Here is a 20,871-nt window from a genome sequence, read left to right as displayed (position 1 = left end):
ATTTTGAAGATGAAATCTTGAAACAAATCAAATAAATAAAAAATGTTTCACATGTACAATAAATTAAAAAGTTAAAAGCGGATTAAAATAATTTCCAGAAAAAAGCAATATTACGAGTACGCCTTGCCATAATGTATTTAATGTCGGCTTGCCATATACCTAATGTCGGCTTGCCATAGTCAAGTAACCCGCCACCATAAGAGGTTGTCCGCTGCCGTAGCGGTGGGCGGGCGCTGCTGTTGCTACCTGCCGTTACTGTGGGCGGTTGCCTTCTACGGTCACACCGGGCGGGTGCCTTCTAGTCGTAGCAAGCCGCTGTGAACTGGCTACTTTCTTGCTATCAGCTAGAAGGGCACCAAGCTGGCGACGAGTTTATGCGAACAGACTAGCATTTGTGCATCGGGGGAGGGGATAGCACGTAGCCACAAAGTTGTAGCAACCGCTATAAACTCCGTCTAGCATAGAGAGCGCGAGAGAAAATGCAGCCACGGTGGAAGTACTGTAGCCGCGGGATGAAGTGGCTCCACAGAGTCTGGTGTACGAGAAAAGGCACGACGTATATACATACGCTGATTTGAATAAAAAATTGAATTTCTGCTGCATTTTTGATTTTCAATCAATTTAACGGGTTTTTTTTCCATTTTAAAGTGAATAATTGCATTTCGGCTGTGGATAGCATTTAAATCAGAGCTCTAATTTGTCGTAATGGGCCGAAAGCAGCGTAGTTATACAGAGGAACAGATTCGAGCATTTCTGATCGGTTTTGCTGCCGCTGATGTGAGCGCACGGAGTTACGCAAATAATATCGGAGTTCCGTGGAGAACTTTCACACGCTGGAAAAGGTACAATTAAATTTTAATTAATTATCTACTTGCGTGTTCTTGAAAGCAGCCAGTCTACCTGCAGCAGGTTGAGGAAGAACGAGCCTCTTCGGAAGCAGAAACACAAGCGAAAGCCGGACCACTCTGACATAGAGGACGCTTTGTACGAATTTCTCCTGGCCGAGCGGAAGAAGGGTCTGATTGTGACGCGTCTGGAGCTGAAAAAAAGAGCGCTAGAGTTAGCCCAGGTGGAAGGAGCTCCAACCTTCAAGGCTTCAGACGGTTGGCTTACTAGCTTTTTGAAGAGAAAGTGCCTGCGATACCGTGTCCCAACTCAACATGCTCGCAAGTCTGAATTTACAGAAGAAGATCTGGTAAGCTGAATTTTTTTAACATTAGAAATCAGAGCTCTGACCATTTTCTAAAAAACAGGAAGAAGAGCTGGAGTATTTTCTCCGCTTGCACAATTCCATCGTTCTGGATGAAACTCCCGCTGACCGCGTATTCAATTTCGATCAGACGATGATTCGCCTTGTAGCGCCGAAACCGAAAACACTTTCTCCCATTGGAGTGAAAGAAGTAATTGTATAGCTTTTATTCACTTCATTGCAAATATTTATAACAAAAGCTATGATAATTGTGAGAGCTCTGATATTTTTATTAATTTTACGAGTCTGGTTTGTTGTGGTTTTTGGGGTGCCCCTGGGAACCAGCGGGGGGGTGGTTCCTCTAGAAAGCTGACTGTGGACGGCTTTGTAGGTAACTGTTAAACAGCCTCCTGGCGAAAAAGAAGGAATAACTGTGTCTTTAACGATCCGTGCGGATGGTGGAAAATATCCCGCTGTAGTGGTGCTAAAGGGGGGAAAGAATGGGAAGCTGTCAGAAGGGATAATGAACAAGCTGAAAGTTCCTTCTAATATTTTTGTTGAGAGCTCTTATTCTACTTGGTGGACGGAGGAGATGGATCTGGACTGGATAAAGTATACATTTCCAGAAGATACGCAAAAGCGTGTTTTAGTTCGAGACCAAGCACCTGTCCACAAAAAAGAACCATCGGAGCTCCTACTTAGAGAACGAAATGTCGAGCAAATCTTCGTGCCTGCTGGTCGCACAGGCGATTATCAGCCGCTTGATGTCAGCGTTAACAAAGCAATGAAGGCCTCTTTTCGTAGCGAATATCAGCTTTGGCGAGCAACTCATCATGAAGTAACAAAATCGGGATATCTGAAGAAGCCAGGGCGCCAAGACTTCCTGGATATGATCTCTCGTGCATGGCAAAGCGTAACCCCAGATCTTGTCCGTAAATCGTTTTCGCTGCTCAGGTGCTTAAGAATGATGACCGAGAACGTGATCATGAGAGCTCTGAAAATGAGTATGAGAGCTCTGGAATGGATAAGGAAAATTTACTAGTACTTGATGAAAGCGATTCTGAAATGGAGATTAGTTTATTCAGTGATAGTATTTTAGAGAGTGATAATACCTGTGAGATAGAAAACGGTCTACCAGAGTAAAAGAGTACTAAAATAAAATTAATAAAAATAAGCTTTACGTGTGCGCTGCCCGTTGGCGGTAAGCACCGTGCTCAGTGCCCGACGAGGGAAAGGCAGCGCCCGGATCTAACAGTGGAGCCACTTCATCGCGCGGCTACAGTATATTATACGCGCGCCCGACTGTACGCCATCGACGAATGACCTATGCAGTGGCCGTGGGCTCCACCGGGTTGGAGGGCTGTCCTTCTCATATTTCTCACGTATTACAACCGTACAATTTAACAACAAATTCCGCGACAATTATTACGAAGAGTTACACCGATTATTTATAAAGAAATTATGATTATATACAATTTTGCCCTGAAAACAATTCAGCGGAGTTAAAAACTGTAAATAATAATTCAACCAGCACCATTATATGTTAGCCGCGTCAGCAACTTTTGTTTAAATTTGAACTTCTAAACTTAGAAAAAGAATTATGATAAAAAAACTGCCTGAAAATTTGAATTTTACAAAATCTTAAAACAACATTTTCAGATAGCTTAAAAAGAGCACCTAGAACCTAAACAAGAGTACCAAATACACCCATATCAATTGAAAAAGTAAATAGTTTAATACAATAAAATACATTCGACGAGAACATTCCAAAGAACCACATAATCGCGATTGATTTACACATGGTACTTGAACACAGCGTCCACACGTTCTGCCGGTGCCGGTACGTGCAGAATATCATTCTGTAGGTACGTACAGAATATCATTCTGTAATCGGCTGTTGCAAAGGTCGCCTTACTACCGTACTGTAATACGCATAAGTTGTACAACCAAATTGCGTATTTTGCTCAAATCAAGTTGTTGACAATTAAGGAAAATGGGTCGGTACGTATCGTCCAAAATCGCGGTTCTTAATATCGGTACAGACAATCAGCCGTACAAGCTTGGATTGGAAACGCCAGGAAACTCTACATTCTACATTGCACAAGCAAGATTCTGACGATAATTTTTTAAATGGAATTTTTATAACATTATCGTGTACGAAACACGATACTAAATCGGTGCGTATGGAGAACAACATAATCCATTTCATAAGGGAAAAGCCACTGGAATGTAACGTGAAAACCATTAACCAGAGATACGCGCTATCACATTTTCCAAAATCAAAGCTCTGACTATTCCTGAAAACCATAGCTCAAATCAAACATAAATCCTCAAGCTATTCCAGAGTAAAAAATAAAACTACCACAGAGAAGAGCTGCAAAGTCAGCTGCTAAACCGCTAAATCGTTAGTAGATATAGCGCCTATCGTTGTTGATTTAACGAGTAAACAGCTTCAACACGGCGCGCGATTCACTGGCCGCACATAGTATCATTAGATTCCTTGGAATTTGAGGAATATGTTATCATGCAAAAGGTTTCTCCCAAGCAATAAACTGAAGTCGCAAAACTTCGAAGAACCCAGCAAGGTAAAGATGGCTAATTGATGTCAAAACGTCAGCTTGCGATGCTCATCAACTCCACGCATAATCTTACGTTGCCTAATCATTAGCGCGTGTGATAGATCACATCTGTGTTCGCTGCTCACCGCTACACCGCTTATTGTCAGCGGGATCTATTGAGCTGTGAATTTTTGTGAGAGTCATCGCACGTCCATACGTACGAAACAGCTGTACAGACGCAGCGCCGCATTGTGTGATTGCGACCATCGCAGGCTGACGTCAAGACTTGCTTTTAACCATCTTTACCTTGCTGGGTTCTTCGAAGTTTTGCAACTTCAGCTCACTGCTTGGGAGAAACCTTTTGCAGATAACATATTCCTCAAATTCCAAGGAATCTAATGATACTATGTGCGGCCAGCGAATCGCGCGCCGAGTTGAAGCCCTTTGCTTTTAAATTACGTGCAAGTACGCTTCTTGAGCGATCCATTCATCTAGACGGTCGTTAATGCGAAACCAGCATTCGTACAGACCGGCGTCTTCATACGTAACGCTGTCGAACCTCATCGTCGCGTTGCACAGACAGGGCTCTTTCATACCAAACGTAAATTCTCCTCTAAAGCCATACGGTGACACGGCTTTACCCTTCATCCCGGGGATAGACTCGACCAGTAAGAGCACGCTTCCCTTGCGCCACAGGAAGCGGGTAATGAGGTATCCGGGGAGGAAATTGAAGCGCACCGGGCAGACCATCGCCGCTGGTTCACCGTAGAGCACGGTTACGTTCTTCATGGGCGGATTGAAAACGTTGTGGCGGAAAAGAGTGGCACTGACCCAATAGCGCTGCGTCACCACCCGCTGGCTGCCGTTGGAGTGCAGACACTCGTACAGGCCGGTGTAGACGTAGGAGAAGTTCACTAACGCGATGGAAAACGCCCCGGTGGCCGGATCGTACTCGGGCACCAGCCACTTGCGTGGTACACGACGGTCTCCGGCACTGAATTCTTCCGTACAATTGCAGCAGTAGTTCACTTCATCAAACGGTTCTCTCTTTATGCCGTCAGCGGGAACAGTGACCAGAATACCGTTGTATGTGAATGCCGGCGGAATCGCAAGGTGGGACACCTGTACAGTGCCGACAATTTTTGCAAATTAATAAGCTTGATTATAGCGACAAGATGAATGTGCAACGACAATATGAATGTGCAGTGAAATATGAACTGCAACAAAACAGGCCGGTATTTGTACTCAAAAATTGCGCTAAATAATAGACTTCTAGTAGCTAAAATTTCTCCAAATTACTCTCTTCTAATGAAATTGCGGCATGTCGAATTACTGCGAAATTAAGCTGCCGTTATCACTTATTAGACCTTCCGGCAAGACGCTTTGTAAATCGCCCTGAATCTTGAATCAAAACAAACTGGTCGATATTGAAAGTCTATATAATGCCCATACGCACCTGCTTGTTGGTGTTGTGGCTGTTGTTGCAGGGAATGAGCAGAGTGCCACCTTCTGGGGCTCGAATGATCTCAGTGTCCGGCAGAAAATCCGGGACGGGGTACCCCATAGAAGAGGGGCCACGCCCATAATCCTGCAGGTACATGGTGCCCGTGCCGTTTCGCAGTTTCGCTTCATTCAAAATGCGATTGACTGTGAGAAACAAATGCTGTGATTCATATGGAACATCGTTAAAATGCACTGGAGCTGCGGAGGCTAATTCTATCACTACTCGTAAGTCGTAGTACGTGCTATATACTAGTAGTATGTACCATAAATTACTAGGGGTGGCAAAATTTTTTTAGTCAACTAATTAGTCGTTAACCGTCACTAAAATTTGCGAAACTAAAGGTTTTAGTTTAGTAAATTTTGGAGACTAAAACAAGTGAAGTCGATTTTAGTCACTAAAAGTTTTGGTGAAGCGATTTAACCCGATTTCCATAAATTGGCTCGTCAGGGCTCGAAAGTGCAAAAAGGAGAGAATTTTAATGCGCAGACCATCGGAAGCTGAGCCCAACCAGTCCACAAGTCGCTAATTTCAGCCTGACTGGGCCAAAACAGCGTGCAATTATCATTTTCCGAACGGATTTCCAATGCAGTATCTTTATTCTGTATAAAACTAGTGCGATTCCTCATGAAACTTTCTGCAAATACTGATTTTGAAGAAAATAAATATTTATATTTAGTCAAAGTTAACAACGGTTAACGACTCAAAACTTTAGTTAAGTAAATTTTAGTCACTTGACTTTTAGTGAAGTGAATTTTGGTGACTAAAAGCTTTGACGAAGTTTTAGTGAAGCAGAGTGAAGTCTAGTGAAGTCTTGCCATCCCTATAAATTACAGTCAACTGATCTTTCAGCGATTCATCGGCTGCTTGCCGGATTTAGCATTTCGGTTATCCATCTATTTCAACGTGCAGTCTTGCATCTTAGCACGACTATTTTGCTAATGCTAGTATCAAACGTATTAATAAATAAATTAAATTAAATTTAATTTATTTATTAATACGTTTTAATAAGACACAAGTAGAAACCAGCATAAGTGCAAAAGCATTTTACACAGAGCAAAATATGGTTCGGGGGGGACCACCGCTAGTACTATAGAGAAAATAGTGCTCTACCACCCTGTGGTGTCGGTTGTCAGTTTGGTCAACCGTAGGCCGTACAGTGTCCAAAATTGCGCAATCACCCTGTTTTTCTTTGTGCAGCGCAACAACAGCAGTGTGAATATAAACTTGCTGTAAATTTTTGCGGACGGCAGCGTTTCGTTTGTTTGCATGCGCAATGGTTTGTTTTATTTGTTTATACTATTTATACAAGTTCTAACACTTTTAGTTACTAGTTTTTACTTGATTATTGGTGGCAAATGGCCAAATTCACAGCGCGTCAGCTGCTGCAAAACATTTTCGAGGAGAATGAACGAGAGGAGCTTTTGCCCTATACTGAGAGCAGCACGAATCTGGATGTGTCTGATATCTGCGACACGGATGGCATGTCAAACCTGTTTGACGGGGACCTGAGTAGCAGTCTGGAGCAGGAGGATGAAGGCGACTCTGCGGAGGAAACCCCAGCCATGACACAGGGACCTCCGGCTGCTGTGCAGCCTCCCTCCACTTCACAGGCCTCAGATGGTACATTCCGCACCGTAGAAATTAACTTTAATTTAGCGAGTGATGTATATACTTATAATAACAAATAATTTTTGCAAAAATTATTGTTGATACCTATAAAGAAACGCCACTAACACAGTATACTATAACGCAAAGAACCTTAAGCTCTGTGTGCTGTTATTGACAAATTAGCTATTTCGTTATTTAGACTGCTAATCAGACTATAATAGTTGTTCTGATAAATCTTTATTTACCATTGAGGTTTCTGATTTTTATAATAGAGCTCAACGTTTCTTTGATCGAAAACGAACCACACGAGGCTTTCTGGGATGAGATGGTGCACTTCACCGCAAGCCCGTCCCCGGCCGCCACCGTCACACCCGCAAAGGAAAAGACCAAAACCAGCCAAAAAGCTGCCGAAAAGCTCCAAACTTCTTTCCTTAAACCCTGCTGCAAACAAATGTGTCTGCAGAAGATCCCGAAGGAAATTTTAGAGCGCCACCAGCAGCAGTATTTTAATTTGGGGAATAAGCAAAGGCAACTTTTTTTGATGGGAAAACTTTCTAGTGCAAGTAAGTAATAAAAATTTCTCCGAGTATTAAAAATAAATGCTCGAGATTCACTGCTTAAATAATCATTATTTTCTGCTCTATTGCTACTTAAGGTGTGTACTATTCAGACGTTCTTCTTACAACCACTAATTTGCAGTCACTTTATGGGAACGACCTGGGAATGATAAGAGGGAAAAAATGCAGCGAATGCCGTTTGATTCAGGACAGAACTTATGCCTGCCCGCGTTCCGTACAATCTACGACTGTGGCCGCACCCAGCTTGACAATCTGAAATTCCACTTTTCAACAGAAGGGTTGGTTGCACCGAAGCACGGGTTGTGCAGCAAGACAAGCAACAACCATCTACCAGAAGTTGTCGTAAGCCGTATCCGGATCTATCTGCAAGAGAAGGGAGAGAAGTACGGCTATCCGATGCCGGCGCCACCGCGAGGTGTGAAGGCTGTCCCTAAAATCTATCTACCCGCACACACACAGAAAAAACTGATGTGGAAAGACTACGTGAAATGCGCCGTCGCAGCAAATGAAAGCTATGCTTCACTACAATCTTTTCGGTAAATATCTTGAAAATATTATGGTTATAAAACATTCAACAATTTTTGTAATAATATTTTTGATATGCTCATTCGTCACTTTCTACTTTATAACTCATCTTAATTTACTAATTTGCAGAAATGTCTGGGCGAAAGTTATGACGCCGAGAACTGATTTGTGTAACACCTGTGTTACCCTTCGTGACGGATTGAGGTTCGCAAAAGCTACCGATGAAGACAAACTGCAAAAGTCTCAGGAGTGGCGGGACCATTTGGATCTTGTTCAGGAGGAGCGTGCACACTACAACAAACTTATTTGGGACAGTGTCGTCCATTTCGACCGCCACAGCGTGCTGGAGGGCAGCGTTATCCTGAACTTGTAGAGTCCTCCACAGCAGTTTACTCGTTTGATTTTGCGCAATCGGTCTCTATCCCTAACTATCCGGAGCAGGTCGGGCCGCTGTACTTCTTAGGTACGAAAATTTTGTAAATGTTACAATTTGTGTGAAAAAGGGTTAAAAAAGCAATTTTCATACTGTTATTATAATATTAATTAACCAGCTTCAATATTTATTTTTTCAGTTTGTTTGCGGGTGCATCTGTTTGCCATCGTTTGCGAATCCAGCCAGGATAATTCTTATTACATATTCGACGAAAGCCAGTGCATTAAAGAAAGCGGAAAGGAGTCCCATGGACCGAACGCGGTCATTTCGATGCTAGATCACCAACTTAAGAACTACAGTTTCAACGAAAAAAAGCGATATTCTACTGCGACAACTGCGGTGGACAAAATAAAAACCGGTTTACAATGGGGTATTTTGCGGACCTCGTAAACTCTGGGTTTTATGAATCGGTTGAAGTCCATTTCATGCCTGTCGGACACACTAAATTCACGCCCGACCGATTTTTTGGATTATTTAAAAAAAGTTTCTTCGTAACGAAAGCAGTCTCACATCCCATCTCCTGGAAATTGGCCAGTCGATAACGAATTGCAAAGCCTTTGCTTACGGTGTGCCCAACAGAAGCGAAAAATTCCCATGGGAATGGAAAGACTGGAAAACCAACTTGGACAGCAAATACCATGCGATTGTCGGAATTCAAAAGGTGTTTCATTTTACGTTTACGAAAAACGCGGATGGTGAAGTGATTGCAGAGTTACGAACAAGACTGCAGGATGAGCCAACGAAACTGAAGATGTAAAACATTACTACTCGGCAAAAGCGCGTAAAGAAAAGTAATAAGTGCTAATTATTTCTGTTAAAAAAGTAGAAATGATTATGCTTTTATTAATTTTAGACGTTCCGGCCGCCCAAATGATTGTATCACCTCTCAAAATATTGCCCACACAAGGAATCTCTAGCGACAGAAGGGACTACTTGAGAAAGCAAATTTCACCGCACGTGCTGCTGGATCACCGAAGCGAATTTTTGAAGCGTTTAGGATAATTTTTTTTAAATTCTCCAATTTTTTGGAATTTTTTCAATTTTCTTCATTATTTTTCGAATTTTTCTTGTGCAAACTCTTTTGGTCAGTGGTCCCCTAGCAAGAATGGACAAATTATGCTCGCTGACAATAAACTGAGCTTAATTCCCTTTATTTTAGCATTTCCAGTCATGCAATAACTGGGTTTAAGAAATTGGCCACTGGTCACTTGGCCTTGCGCTACATGCTGGACAGCTGCGTTCATCCCTAAGAATGTAAACAACAATTAAAGGATATTTTACGCATTTTATGGCAAAATACGGGTTTTTTTGTATGTCTGACCGGTGGTCATCTACATGCTGACATGGACGCACATCGTCCGATTGACCATATCTCCGACGTAATTATTGTGAATTTTGTTTGCAAGAAATTTAACAAAAATAATTTTAGAAAATTATGAATTTCTTTATTATGAATATCCTTGATCTTAGTTTGTTTGTTTTCGTTTTTCTCGTTTTTCTCAAAAAACTACTTTGGGGGGGGGAAGAAACTTCATACTAGCGTTATATAGAAACCCTTTGTGTAAATATCACACTTTTGCATATTATACGATTTGTCATTTGCGCTTTTAGACAGAATTTGCTATTATGCAGGTTATGTACACGTTACATTTACAGACTCTTATTCGACCGCCTTTGTTTGTAGATGCTGTCTGAGTAACTCGCTATATTTCCATTTTCGGAAGTTTTAAGAACGTCGAGAATTTGTTATCGGTAAAGAGTACTTAGTACCACTATAGCTACAGCCGTCCGCACAATTTGCGCCACATTTTATTCATGAAAAAAGCACGTCGTATCGGTATATGTATACTTGCTAATCGTACTGCACTTCTTGTCCGGTTTTACGCAACTGGTATGATGGTGTATCCTAACTGCATAATCATAACTATTAACTAGTATAAAAAGTAAAATTCGTTATCACCGAAGACTGAAGAACCGAAAGCCCGTCAACTTTTCTGCCTCCCAGTTGATACGGCAGGAAGTGCAACGGCTCCCAACGAGCACAATGGTCCTTGTGTGACCAGTAGATGCCGCCGTGGGAGCCGGAAGTTCAAAGTGCCGCCAGCGGAAAGATCTCGCAGTTCGACAGAAAGGCTTACGAAGCATTAATCTAAAACTGTCGAAGATATCCCACCTAAATCGCAGAAAACTTACGTTTCTCCACATTGCCATCGACTCCTTTTTGTACCGGACAAGTACGACGGGCTGGGAAAAGCCAGACCAGCTCCAGCACAATAAGCCCGACAGCCACAAAAAAGCAGCCCATTATGAGATTATGGGAGTGAGATCGTGGCTTTTTATCGGTCACATCTGATACACAAAATAATGAAAAGAACTACACAAACAGAAAACTACAACCAGAAAATCTCGGTTTAATTTATCTGGATAAATTAATCGAGATTTTCTTCCACCGTGGAAATGAAAAAGAGTGATAAAAGTCATAAAACAATAAAGACAGTACTAGTAATACAGATATTAGGACAATACGAGTATAATCGTCAGTATAACACTGTTGGAAAATTCGCACTGACCGATACCAGGAATCGTTGAATGTGGTTGCGAATGTAACGCTTTGTTCGTAGTTCGTACGCGTATAACAACTTGAACTAGTGAAAGGGCTGGGCTAGGCTCGCACAGACACTCGCAAAAAATCTGCCGATTGAGGGAATCGAACCCACAACCTCCATACTCTAAGGCCGAGAGAGGCACCACTAGGCTATCGGCAAAGCATACAAAATGTATTGAAATATTCTATCGAACGATCCTATAGAGAGCGGATGCCGCTCTGACACTAGCATGAATTAAGGCATGTAGCCATTTTTTGCTGCTAGCCACACCTGATTGGCTGTCTGGCTTCTCCCCTTAGTTACAGGAAAGTCGGCCAGTGCAGCGCAGTCGCACTATGGTGCATAAGTTATGATTCGTAGATATAAGAACGGTGGAGTTAGCGCAGCGCGGTATCTTGAATACAGTACGTGCGGTATGGTTGTTTTGACCATTCGGAGCCTAGGTAGACAAGCTCCGGATCGTGATGACACATAAGCTCCGGATCGTGATGACACACGTCACCAGTCGTTATCTACTGCGCATTATGCGGAACAAAACAAGTGGCATTGGAAACATACGGGAATGTCTGAGTCTTACCGGACGGCATTCACATCCGCCAGATTATCCAAGCTCTACAGGTTCCGAGACGTTGTGCTCGACTGGAAGACAGCGTATGGCTAACATTTTGTGAGACTATTATATTGAAAGACTAGTACGCCATCAACTGGTAATTATTACTATCTGTTCTCCGTACTGGTACATGTAATTAGAAACTTGTCCAATGGTGGCAATAGTGCGGCTCATTGTGGAAACCTGTAAAAACGAGACGCATATATCCGTAATGCATGCAGAAAACAACAATAATATGCAAATATTGTAAATTCGTAATAATGTGCCGATAATGTGCATTTCCGAAGGTCCGAAGTACAGCACGGAACAAAGTATTAAGCGGCTACTTGACCATACTGTGATTAGGTAAGAAAACTTCAAAATGAATGTCTCATCCCTTATGAGTTATGAATGAGATCGTAGCGCAGCGGATCATCGGCATTATCAGTGTACGTCGCCCAGCACGATTCCACGCGAATATCACAGTCGGCCGAATCCATCGCTTCGGCCAGCAAGTCGAAGGCGCACTTCCCAAGAAGAATGTATTTAATAAAATAATGTATGTATTTAGAACAATGTATGTACTGTATAATGTATGTATTTAGAAATAACCATATTAAGAGTTTGTGTGGAATAATCATATTAATGTCCAGTATGTGTGGACTTAGTCCGTGAATGGTTTCCTTGCCGCCAGTAACACCAAATTCCTCTGAAACCTTTAAATTAACGATGAACTCAATAAAGTGACGGCAGAAGCGGGCAACGGCTAAGTGGTCTGTCCATCGAAACTGAACGGGCTCCCGTCCAACGAAGGAATCAGCTGGATTGGGAAACCATTTTTATCAGCTTCCAAAAATTGCACAAAAAGCCGTTACCCGAGTGGCTGAACCCTGAATATTACAATTCACAAATATTTAAGTACTTACTACGTAGTTCACCAGGAATGCCCCTGACCCAAAGGTCACGCGAAAGACAAACAAATGTGTGTGCGTATTATGTAGCTTTTTCTCGGGTTTGGTGTACGCATTTTTTGTTAATTACTTAATAATTAAGGAAAAAGAGCTAAATGACTTACCGTAACTCAAAGTAAGTTAATTAATTCCGCGCAGTCTTGTTGGGGCTCAGCTAGTCTATTAATAATGGAGGATGCCCTTGCATTCTCAAGAGTCAAGAATGAAGACAGTCGGTTTCCCCATTCTATGAACACATGATTGTAATTTGTTGAATATGCAGTCTAATGCAATTTATGCTATTTATCTTTTCTCGGAGGCTGGTATATGGTTAGTGCAGCGCGCTATTGCCGTGGGTTATGATTCACAGAGATAAGCACGCGTTTTCAAAAAAAACGGAGCTGTTCAACGCGGTATCGTGTAAACGTGCCGTATGGTTGTTTTGACCATTCGGAGCGCAGATGAGCCCGCACGTTGCCAAGTTACACACGTGACACACGTTACCAGTCCTTACTTATCCCGGCATTATGCACAAAAAACTACATGTGTCTTAATTTATTACTTTTTTTCGCAGCAGGACTAGTATCCGGCTATGCACAACAGGAAAAAGATTTGTAATTACTTCTGGTGACTTATGATTACATTTTACTGAATCACGGATAAACTGCAAATGTAGTGTATGTTTGTCTGATTGTACCCAGCGCAAGTAATCGAGACTTCTGAAGTAGGAAATGTTCATATATTCCTGCTTGCAAAGCGGTTTTCTTACTCAGTCTAAAAGCGTTTCCTATTTGAATACTTTTTTCACGTACCGATTTGTGTTTACGAAGTTTTGTTGGCAGCAAACCCGAATGGCAGTTTCCTTATGCTTTCGAAAAAACTGAAAAATGCGGTACCGGTATGTGGCATTGGCCGTAAAACTTTCACCCTTTTGCCACAAATTACCGGTAAAATTGTACATAATTATTTTGCCAAACTCCGCCTTCCGTGCTACGAGCACCGACAACGCTATGCATCGCACAGTGGTACTAATTTGCCTAACATGGATGGCATCATAGCTGCAGCAGTCTCGGACACCAGTGGAATTCTATCCAGTAAGCATACAAGCATGAAATACTGTATTTACACTTTCGCCGGGACAACGTAAAAGACTAAAAGATTCGTTGGGTTGATTTTGCTGCAGATTGTCCACCTCGTAGGTACGTGTTATATCGCTATTCCAAGCTGACACCTTGCGACTCGGACACCGGCCCGGCTTATCCTAATGCTCGCTGCAGTCCGGATCCGTGTACCTGCCGTCTCGGTGGTTTATTGGTGGAAGAAATGTGACTCGCGCTCAAATATCACGAAATAAATCTATAAGTACAGGAAGCCAGTCATTGTTGCTTATTATACGAAGCACGAAAGTGGAAAGTCTGGAAACCGTGACACAAGTCAATACAACGATAACTAAAAAAAGGCCATCGGAAATTATTTACAAAATAACATTGTAAACTGCACTACAACAATCAATTTAAACGTTATGCCCCTATAATCAGAATTGTCAAGCAAGTATTCTACATTAGCAACAAGATTTCCGTTATACAACAACAACAGAGTAACGTAGATTACGCTTATTATGACGCTATGATGAACGATACTCGAACGAATGAAAACATGCCGCACCAATATCAACCACCTGCCCAAACATCTCACAAGATGGTGCACCCCGATTCCTCCAGCGCAATACGCTGGCTACCGTCCAGTCTTCCAGGCAGCCTTCACATGGGCTCTAGTCATATCGTTCAGCGACATCTCTGATATAAATCCCGTATACATGATCTCCTGTTCGATAACATTTCTTGGAGAACAGCAGTACCGTACCTTCTTTCCGCTAGCGCTCCTTTTTGATGGGTGTTCAAGGAGATGGAGATCTTGGCTTGACCCCATACAAAGGCAATCCCTTGTGTCACACTTTGATGAGTGGATCGCGAGCCGCAGATGTTGAGGTTGAACAGCATGCTAATCAGTCGCGATTTGCCGGCACCTGTTGGTCCCACCACCAGAACATTCTAGTTGTTCTTTCATAGTCGAAATACGATTCACGCGACTGCAGACAATATGTTCGCTGGTACGGAAATACATGATCAGCAGGTCATCGCTCTGCGCATCCATCTGCAGGCTATTCCGGCGTCTATCGGCGCCTGCTTCAGCAAGACAGCATCCGTCCACTCAAGTGCATTGCCTATACGCTGAAATTGCCGGCACCATTCCTCCACCACTTCTTTAGCTTCCCCGCTAAACAACGGTGGCTTGGTGTCGCTGGCCAATTTCAAATCCGTAAACTCTTTCGCTAACTGGCGAGAGTTCACATTCACTGTGTACTTCACACCGGCTGCTTCCACAGCGGTGACCTTATCCTTGTCACCCATTATATTGTCAGAAATACCCAATATTCCAACAATATATAATTCCACAGTCCACCGTATTCACAGCGGTGACCTCTGCCTTTCTTGTCGGATATTATCCCAATATCTCAACAACATCAAACAAAACGGTTCACGTTTCCACAGGTACGACCGTTCTTATAATGTTGGATATTATCCCAATATCCCAACAATATCCAACAGCACGGCTACCCGTTCCCACAGCGCTGATTTTCTCCTTCCGCTATATTGTCAGATATTTCCCAATATCTCAACAATATCCAGCAACTCGGCCCACCGTTCCCACAACGGTGACCTTCTTCTCCTCCAGTTATATTGTCAGATATTATCCCAATATACCAACAATATCCCACAACACGGTTCATCGTATCCAAAACGATGACCTTTTCCTCCTCGCCTGTTATACTGTCAGGTATTGTCCCAATATCCAACAATATGAAACTCCACGGCTCACCGTTCCAACAACGATGACCTTTTCCTCCTCACCCATTATATTGTCGGATATTATCCCAATATTGCAACAATATAGCACGGTTTCGGCACCAAATGATAAAACCCTTAATGTACTACGTCTACCACCGTAACGTACACTAAGGGAAAAAGCTTAACTTTTATTCCACATCATGACAGTTGCACTCTGACAACTGTGCCGCCTTCCCACAGTTGCATCAACTATATACCACATCAATATGCTGAATTGCTCATATTCGCATACAGCCACAAAGCTAGAAAAACACATGCACCAATCCCATCACTGTGTTTCACATTAACCACATCTGCAGGCCACATTCATCCTGCCTCATTATTCCCACTTGACCAGCAGTCAGCGATCTTACAGAGATAGAACGATACGGTAAAGATATAAATATCTGCACACATATGGTCATAATTAATACTCGTACTAACGAGCACGCAGACCATGCACATTGGCAATTAATTAAACCATGGTAGCCGCCGTCCACTTGTCAACACCACGGTCGTAACACCTGGAACACGTAGTTCGCCACGTGCGCACAGTTTCTAAAACACAGCGAGCAACTGCACATCCCCAGTACATGCCGCATGCGATTGCGCATGGCCTCGTCCATCGGTCTGCAGTATGTTTTATTCGCCGGACGGGTGGGATGTCGCTCACGGGGAACATATGGATGACCACCCGCGCTGTGTAGATGCTGCTATCCGCGGATCCGAATTCCAGGATGTAGAGGCCGTTGGTTACGTACTCCTGGGCCATGTGCTTGCTCTCGGTGCAATCCAGATAAATCAGCTCGCCATCCTTGAAATTCGCCAGGGACGGTAGATTGGCATGGCGGATAGGGATATACTTCACACTCATCACAGTGTGCTTGTTCCAGGTCTTTTTTCCGCTTCCACGTTAAATCGTCTAGTAGTGCGAACGAGCAGCTTGCCGAAGCGTAGTTCCCAACTTTGGAAGCGTAGCTGCACATTTTGCGATGGTTCATGCGGTAGCGATCAGGTTCTCGTGGTTACGGTTCTGCAGAACAGATTCAAATACAGTACTAGTACTGAAAGTTTGCAATTGAAACGTACTTACATTTAAAAACAGAATTTAGCAAAACACATAACGCTTAACCTATTAGGATTGTTTATACCTCTCGCTCGAACCTCGAATTTTCCAGTTCCTGTTCAACTCTATGCGCTAGACTTCAATGCTTTGGACACTAAAACAGTAACTATGCCACAACGGTACGCTATGTCAGGTAGGAGAATTAGGATATTGCTACAAAGGTTATACTTATATTCACAAAAAACTTTCCACAAATTTAGAACACGTGTCAGTCCTGTCTGAATGAGCTTCGGAGCGTACACTGAAGAGTTATTAGTGCTAATTAGTACTACTAGAAGTACTATTAGTGCTAACTTGACAAAAAGTACACATAAAACTAGTACTGTAGCGTTCATAGAACCGTATTATGAAACGGTTCTATGAACGTGTGAGCGGAGAAGCGGCTCACGTACAGCGACAAAATCTTTCAAACGATTTCAACGTATAGCGCCGTGGTGCAGTGGTACTGCCTACGCGGATCTAACGACGTAGCCGGGGTTCGATTCCCCCATCGGCGCCTTTTTCAGCCGTTTCTCGGTTTCCCTCGGATTGCGCCCTGCTTAGAAACGTAATTACGTTCTACTGCAACCAATCATGACAATCCACATTCCTGCACTTCCCTAGCTCCGGTCTGCTGTTCGCCGTGCGGTGATCCGCCTGTCCGTGTGATTCAAGGTAGGCTAAGCCCAGGCTATTATGTCATTTTGTTCATAATGACTGTGTTCCTCTTTGCTCATTTTGTTATTGCAGGGGAGAGGGGAGGCACGAAAGGCCCAAACACTTTTTACAAGTAGAGCTGAAGAGGTAAAGTGTACAGTCAAGTACTCCGTACTTGACCTTCTGAAGAATGAGTGTTTCTAAAGCCTACTTAAACTAAAAACTGTTTGCCCAATATTGTTTACAGTTTTATTGGGATTTTGAATTTTCTGCTAGTCTGGGTCGTCTTGGATGTGAATCGTATACAACATTCAACATTGCTATGTTGGGAATCACTTGCCGCAAAATGGGTAATTTGTTGGATATACTGTAGTACGGCAGGGCAGCGAGACTAAATATGTAAAAAACGAGCAAAAGAATTGGCCTAACGTTACTCGCCATGATGTGGAATACGATGAAGGAGTCCGCGAGAAATGCCTCCCATTGTTAGATGAGTTCCTTACCATTGCGACATCCAAGCGCTGCAATAGTATTATTATAAAGGTACTATAATGTATAAAAGTACATAGTGCACAGACAGCATTATGTCCTGCCATTGCCGAATACCAGCTGCGCTTTCGCTCGCACAGTAATCACTTTTATAAAAAAAATAGTTACTGTAACATGTGGAATACTGAGCTGTGCATAATTAATTTGATTAGACTTCGGAGCAACCCAATCACAACTACGCATAGCAAGGTTTTACAATCACAATCACATACGCAATCACAATCACATACGCATACGCAATCACATACGCAATCACAACGCACGCATAGCAAGGTTTCTTATTGCAAGAGAATCAGCAAGAATTCAGGCAAGAGTAGCGGCAAGAGAACCAAGCGTTCCAAGACTAAAGTGAAAATTCTACACATCGAGAGGAAGCCGCTAAAAATTCCATAGAAATGTGGAGAATCGTTATCAGACGTTATGAATCATAATGCAGTAAAACAACAACCAATCACTGATGTTAAATGACCATTACTATTCGAAACTGGTGGTCTTACACGTTGTACAAATTCTATCGCTACAGTATCATTATAAAGGTACTATAATCAGTATAATGTATAATGGTACATAGTGCACAGACAGCATTATGTCCTGCCATTGCCGAATACCAGCTGCGCTTTCGCTAAAACAGTATTAACTTTTATAAAAAAATAGTTACTGTAACATGTAGAATATTATGCTGTGCATAATTAATTTGATTAGACTTTGCCGGTTGATATTCAGCATTATAAAACGGATCTAACGAAACGCGAGCGCATGTATCCGTTTAGTTTCGATCACATTGTCTTCCGTCAAATGGATTTGCTTCTGGATCGTGCCGAAAACACATACAATGTGGTCATAATCGGACCAGTGGGGACCAGCCAATCGCGAGTGATCAACACTCTCTTTAATCTGGATCTTTGTGATGCTCAGGTCGACGTTGAACATACCACACCGGGAATCGCCTTCCTCCGCGGTGAAACGGACATTTTCAATACCTCCATGGCGACGCCCCGAAAGCGAAATATTATGGTGGCGGACACCGTTGGTCTGTGCGACACAGATTGGGACGCGAGCAGGGTGTTGAAATTCACTCGCAACCGGATGGGCGCTGTACCCATGCAGGTCGATGCCGTTTACGTCATCGTCCCCGTTGACCAATAATCACCCACGGTCCTGCGAAATTCGTCAGATTTTGACACATCTGGGGTACAATAAAGGGAAAAACTGCCAGCGGTTCGTGTTTATAAGCACGTGCGCCGTATACTACCCCGAACGGGTAAGGTATCGTTTAAGTATAGATCCTGAGAAGAAGCTGTTCGAGGAATGGGCCATCAAATTGTGGACATTGGGTTTATTTCTATGGCGTTCCTGAACCGCGGAAGCCCAGCTACCGTGGAAGCTTCTTGGAAGAAAGTGCGAGCTCATTTGCGAGATCATGGGGACAGCCGTGAGAGGCCTTTGTGCACCATCATGTGAGACGATGGTGGAATGACGGAAGTTCTGCGTGTTTTGTTCTGAATATTTCTTCGGTATAGATTTGTTGTGCCGTACGTCATTCTATTCGATGGAGTTCTGTTATTAACTGGGAATTCTCTTGCTCGATCCTTGACTTTCTCATCATAACTGTCAACCTGTGAAGCTATTTTGATGTTCTGCTGTTGCATCTGCATAATCACGCGGGCAGTGTGCTCTATCCATAGAAGTTTTTTATGCGTTGTTGTTGTGTCGTTGGACGAAATTGCTAATATTATAGACATTTCGGATTTTACGTGGCATTCATAAATTGTATTGTTTCACATTTGGCAAAACCTTTAAGAAGTATCATGGTACGAGTACAAACTATGCACCAGAGCAAAACGGCATTTACAAAGAAACACTTCCTCTATGCTATCCTGATCGATCGTACCCATTACACAAATCGCGTTTCCCGTTGTATTTGCATAGATATTCGCTGTTTAAAAAACTCTTTCGCCCGCTTTTGGCCAGTTGAAGTCGCTATACCGTTTCCAACCGTTTCCACTAGCTTTTTAGTACCGTGTCCATAAGGTCCGTAGAATTTCGATGGCTGCAGCAACGAAATCGTATCTTGCTTGCATCCAAGCGTGTTTCGCTAGTTTCTTCCTTTCGGCGAGTTCGGCTGCTGCGCCGGCGTTCACGGAAGTGCGGTCGATATACGAGGCCGCCAGCGTGTCCACGCAGGTAACGTCTATGGCCAGCGGTTTTCCGCGCGCCCACGGTATTAGTGTGATCACGTCCGGTCTTTTCTTATCCTTCACAGGCAGACCTTTTGGTTCCATTCTAGAAGGAAAACCGGCTGACTTCAAGCCTCGAGTAAATTCCGCGCTGATTCCGTCATGTCGTGGTAGTCTTCCGGCAGACCGCTTACAGCGAAGTCCATGCCGGCCTAACTCGTCGACCAACCCACCACAAACGCACACGTGCGGAGTAACGATCGGTGCTCCCAGACGCAGCGCAACGCTAATGCGAAAAGCGTTGTCATCCAATAGGTTACCGAGGCAAGCTGCCGGTAATGCATGGATCCACACGCCTGATTCCGGGACTGATACCGCCTTCAAATGTGCCACTTCCTCCTGCGATGTTCGTAGTGCGGTCAGTCGTGAAAATGTATGCAGAGTGTTAGGAGTATCCCAAGCTTTCTGGACGTGTCGGAAAGTTTCCACGGGAAGTTCCTCGGTGTTGGCGTCTAACTTCCACGCGCGAGTGGCGGTGGTAACATCAGTTGCCGTTAGTGTCGGGCACAATCTGGAAATCAGTGGGCGCAATGAAGAAGCCGATGCCAAGTAAGCAGAAGGAGCTAGCTTCTCAGTGCGTCTGATCCCCAGACCACCGAAACGAACGGGAAGGGAAGCCTGAAGCCATGTTTTACTTATACGTTTGAATATTGAATCGTTATGATGAGGCGGCATGTTTCCGGCACGTAGATGATAAATCCGTAATATCACTACTTCATTATTCGATTAATTAAAAATAGAAAACCGAAGTTTATTGTTTAAGTACTAAGGTATCGTACAACGTACAAGCTTGTCCCGTAATTTCCATCGCATCAGAACAGCGAACATCACAAATTTACGTGTTGCGCGTAAATCCGTACTACGGCGCGCCACGCCACACTGTTTAAACACGTAA

At 43.2% G+C, this 20,871-nt stretch overlaps 1 protein-coding gene, 1 long non-coding RNA gene and 1 pseudogene across 2 annotated transcripts; 2 read left to right on the top strand and 1 right to left on the bottom strand.

The window, feature by feature from the left end:
• The first annotated feature begins 684 nt into the window (after positions 1 to 684).
• LOC129594018 (tigger transposable element-derived protein 6-like) lies at positions 685 to 2,231 on the top strand. Its single transcript, XM_055490562.1, has 4 exons — positions 685 to 842; positions 907 to 1,195; positions 1,254 to 1,400; positions 1,581 to 2,231. The coding sequence occupies exons 1-4, from the start codon at positions 706 to 708 to the stop codon at positions 2,229 to 2,231; spliced, it is 1,224 nt and encodes a 407-aa protein (XP_055346537.1). The 5' UTR covers positions 685 to 705.
• A 5,720-nt stretch (positions 2,232 to 7,951) lies between these two features.
• Positions 7,952 to 9,080, top strand: LOC129594017 (uncharacterized; annotated as a pseudogene).
• A 2,542-nt stretch (positions 9,081 to 11,622) lies between these two features.
• LOC129594044 (uncharacterized) lies at positions 11,623 to 12,834 on the bottom strand. Its single transcript, XR_008691153.1, has 3 exons — positions 12,666 to 12,834; positions 11,720 to 11,794; positions 11,623 to 11,640 (listed from the first exon to the last, which is right to left on the bottom strand). It is a non-coding gene; the product is annotated as an uncharacterized LOC129594044 (long non-coding RNA).
• Between the last annotated feature and the right edge of the window lie 8,037 nt (positions 12,835 to 20,871).

This window comes from Paramacrobiotus metropolitanus, unplaced genomic scaffold (genome assembly GCF_019649055.1).
Source record: "Paramacrobiotus metropolitanus isolate TYO unplaced genomic scaffold, Prichtersi_v1.0 Parri_scaffold0000065, whole genome shotgun sequence".
Lineage (NCBI taxonomy): Eukaryota > Metazoa > Tardigrada > Eutardigrada > Parachela > Macrobiotidae > Paramacrobiotus > Paramacrobiotus metropolitanus.
Note: the sequence above shows the minus strand (reverse complement) of the source record. Positions and strands in the feature narration are given on the sequence as shown.

What these genes read in the sequence shown, in the direction of transcription:
- LOC129594018 (XM_055490562.1), top strand. Translation starts at nt 706, where the DNA reads ATGGGCCGAAAGCAGCGTAGTTATACAGAGGAACAGATTCGAGCATTT. An exon ending in ACTTTCACACGCTGGAAAAG is followed by an intron (nt 843 to 906) that starts GTACAATTAAAT and finishes GTCTACCTGCAG; the next exon opens with CAGGTTGAGGAAGAACGAGC. An exon ending in AATTTACAGAAGAAGATCTG is followed by an intron (nt 1,196 to 1,253) that starts GTAAGCTGAATT and finishes TCTAAAAAACAG; the next exon opens with GAAGAAGAGCTGGAGTATTT.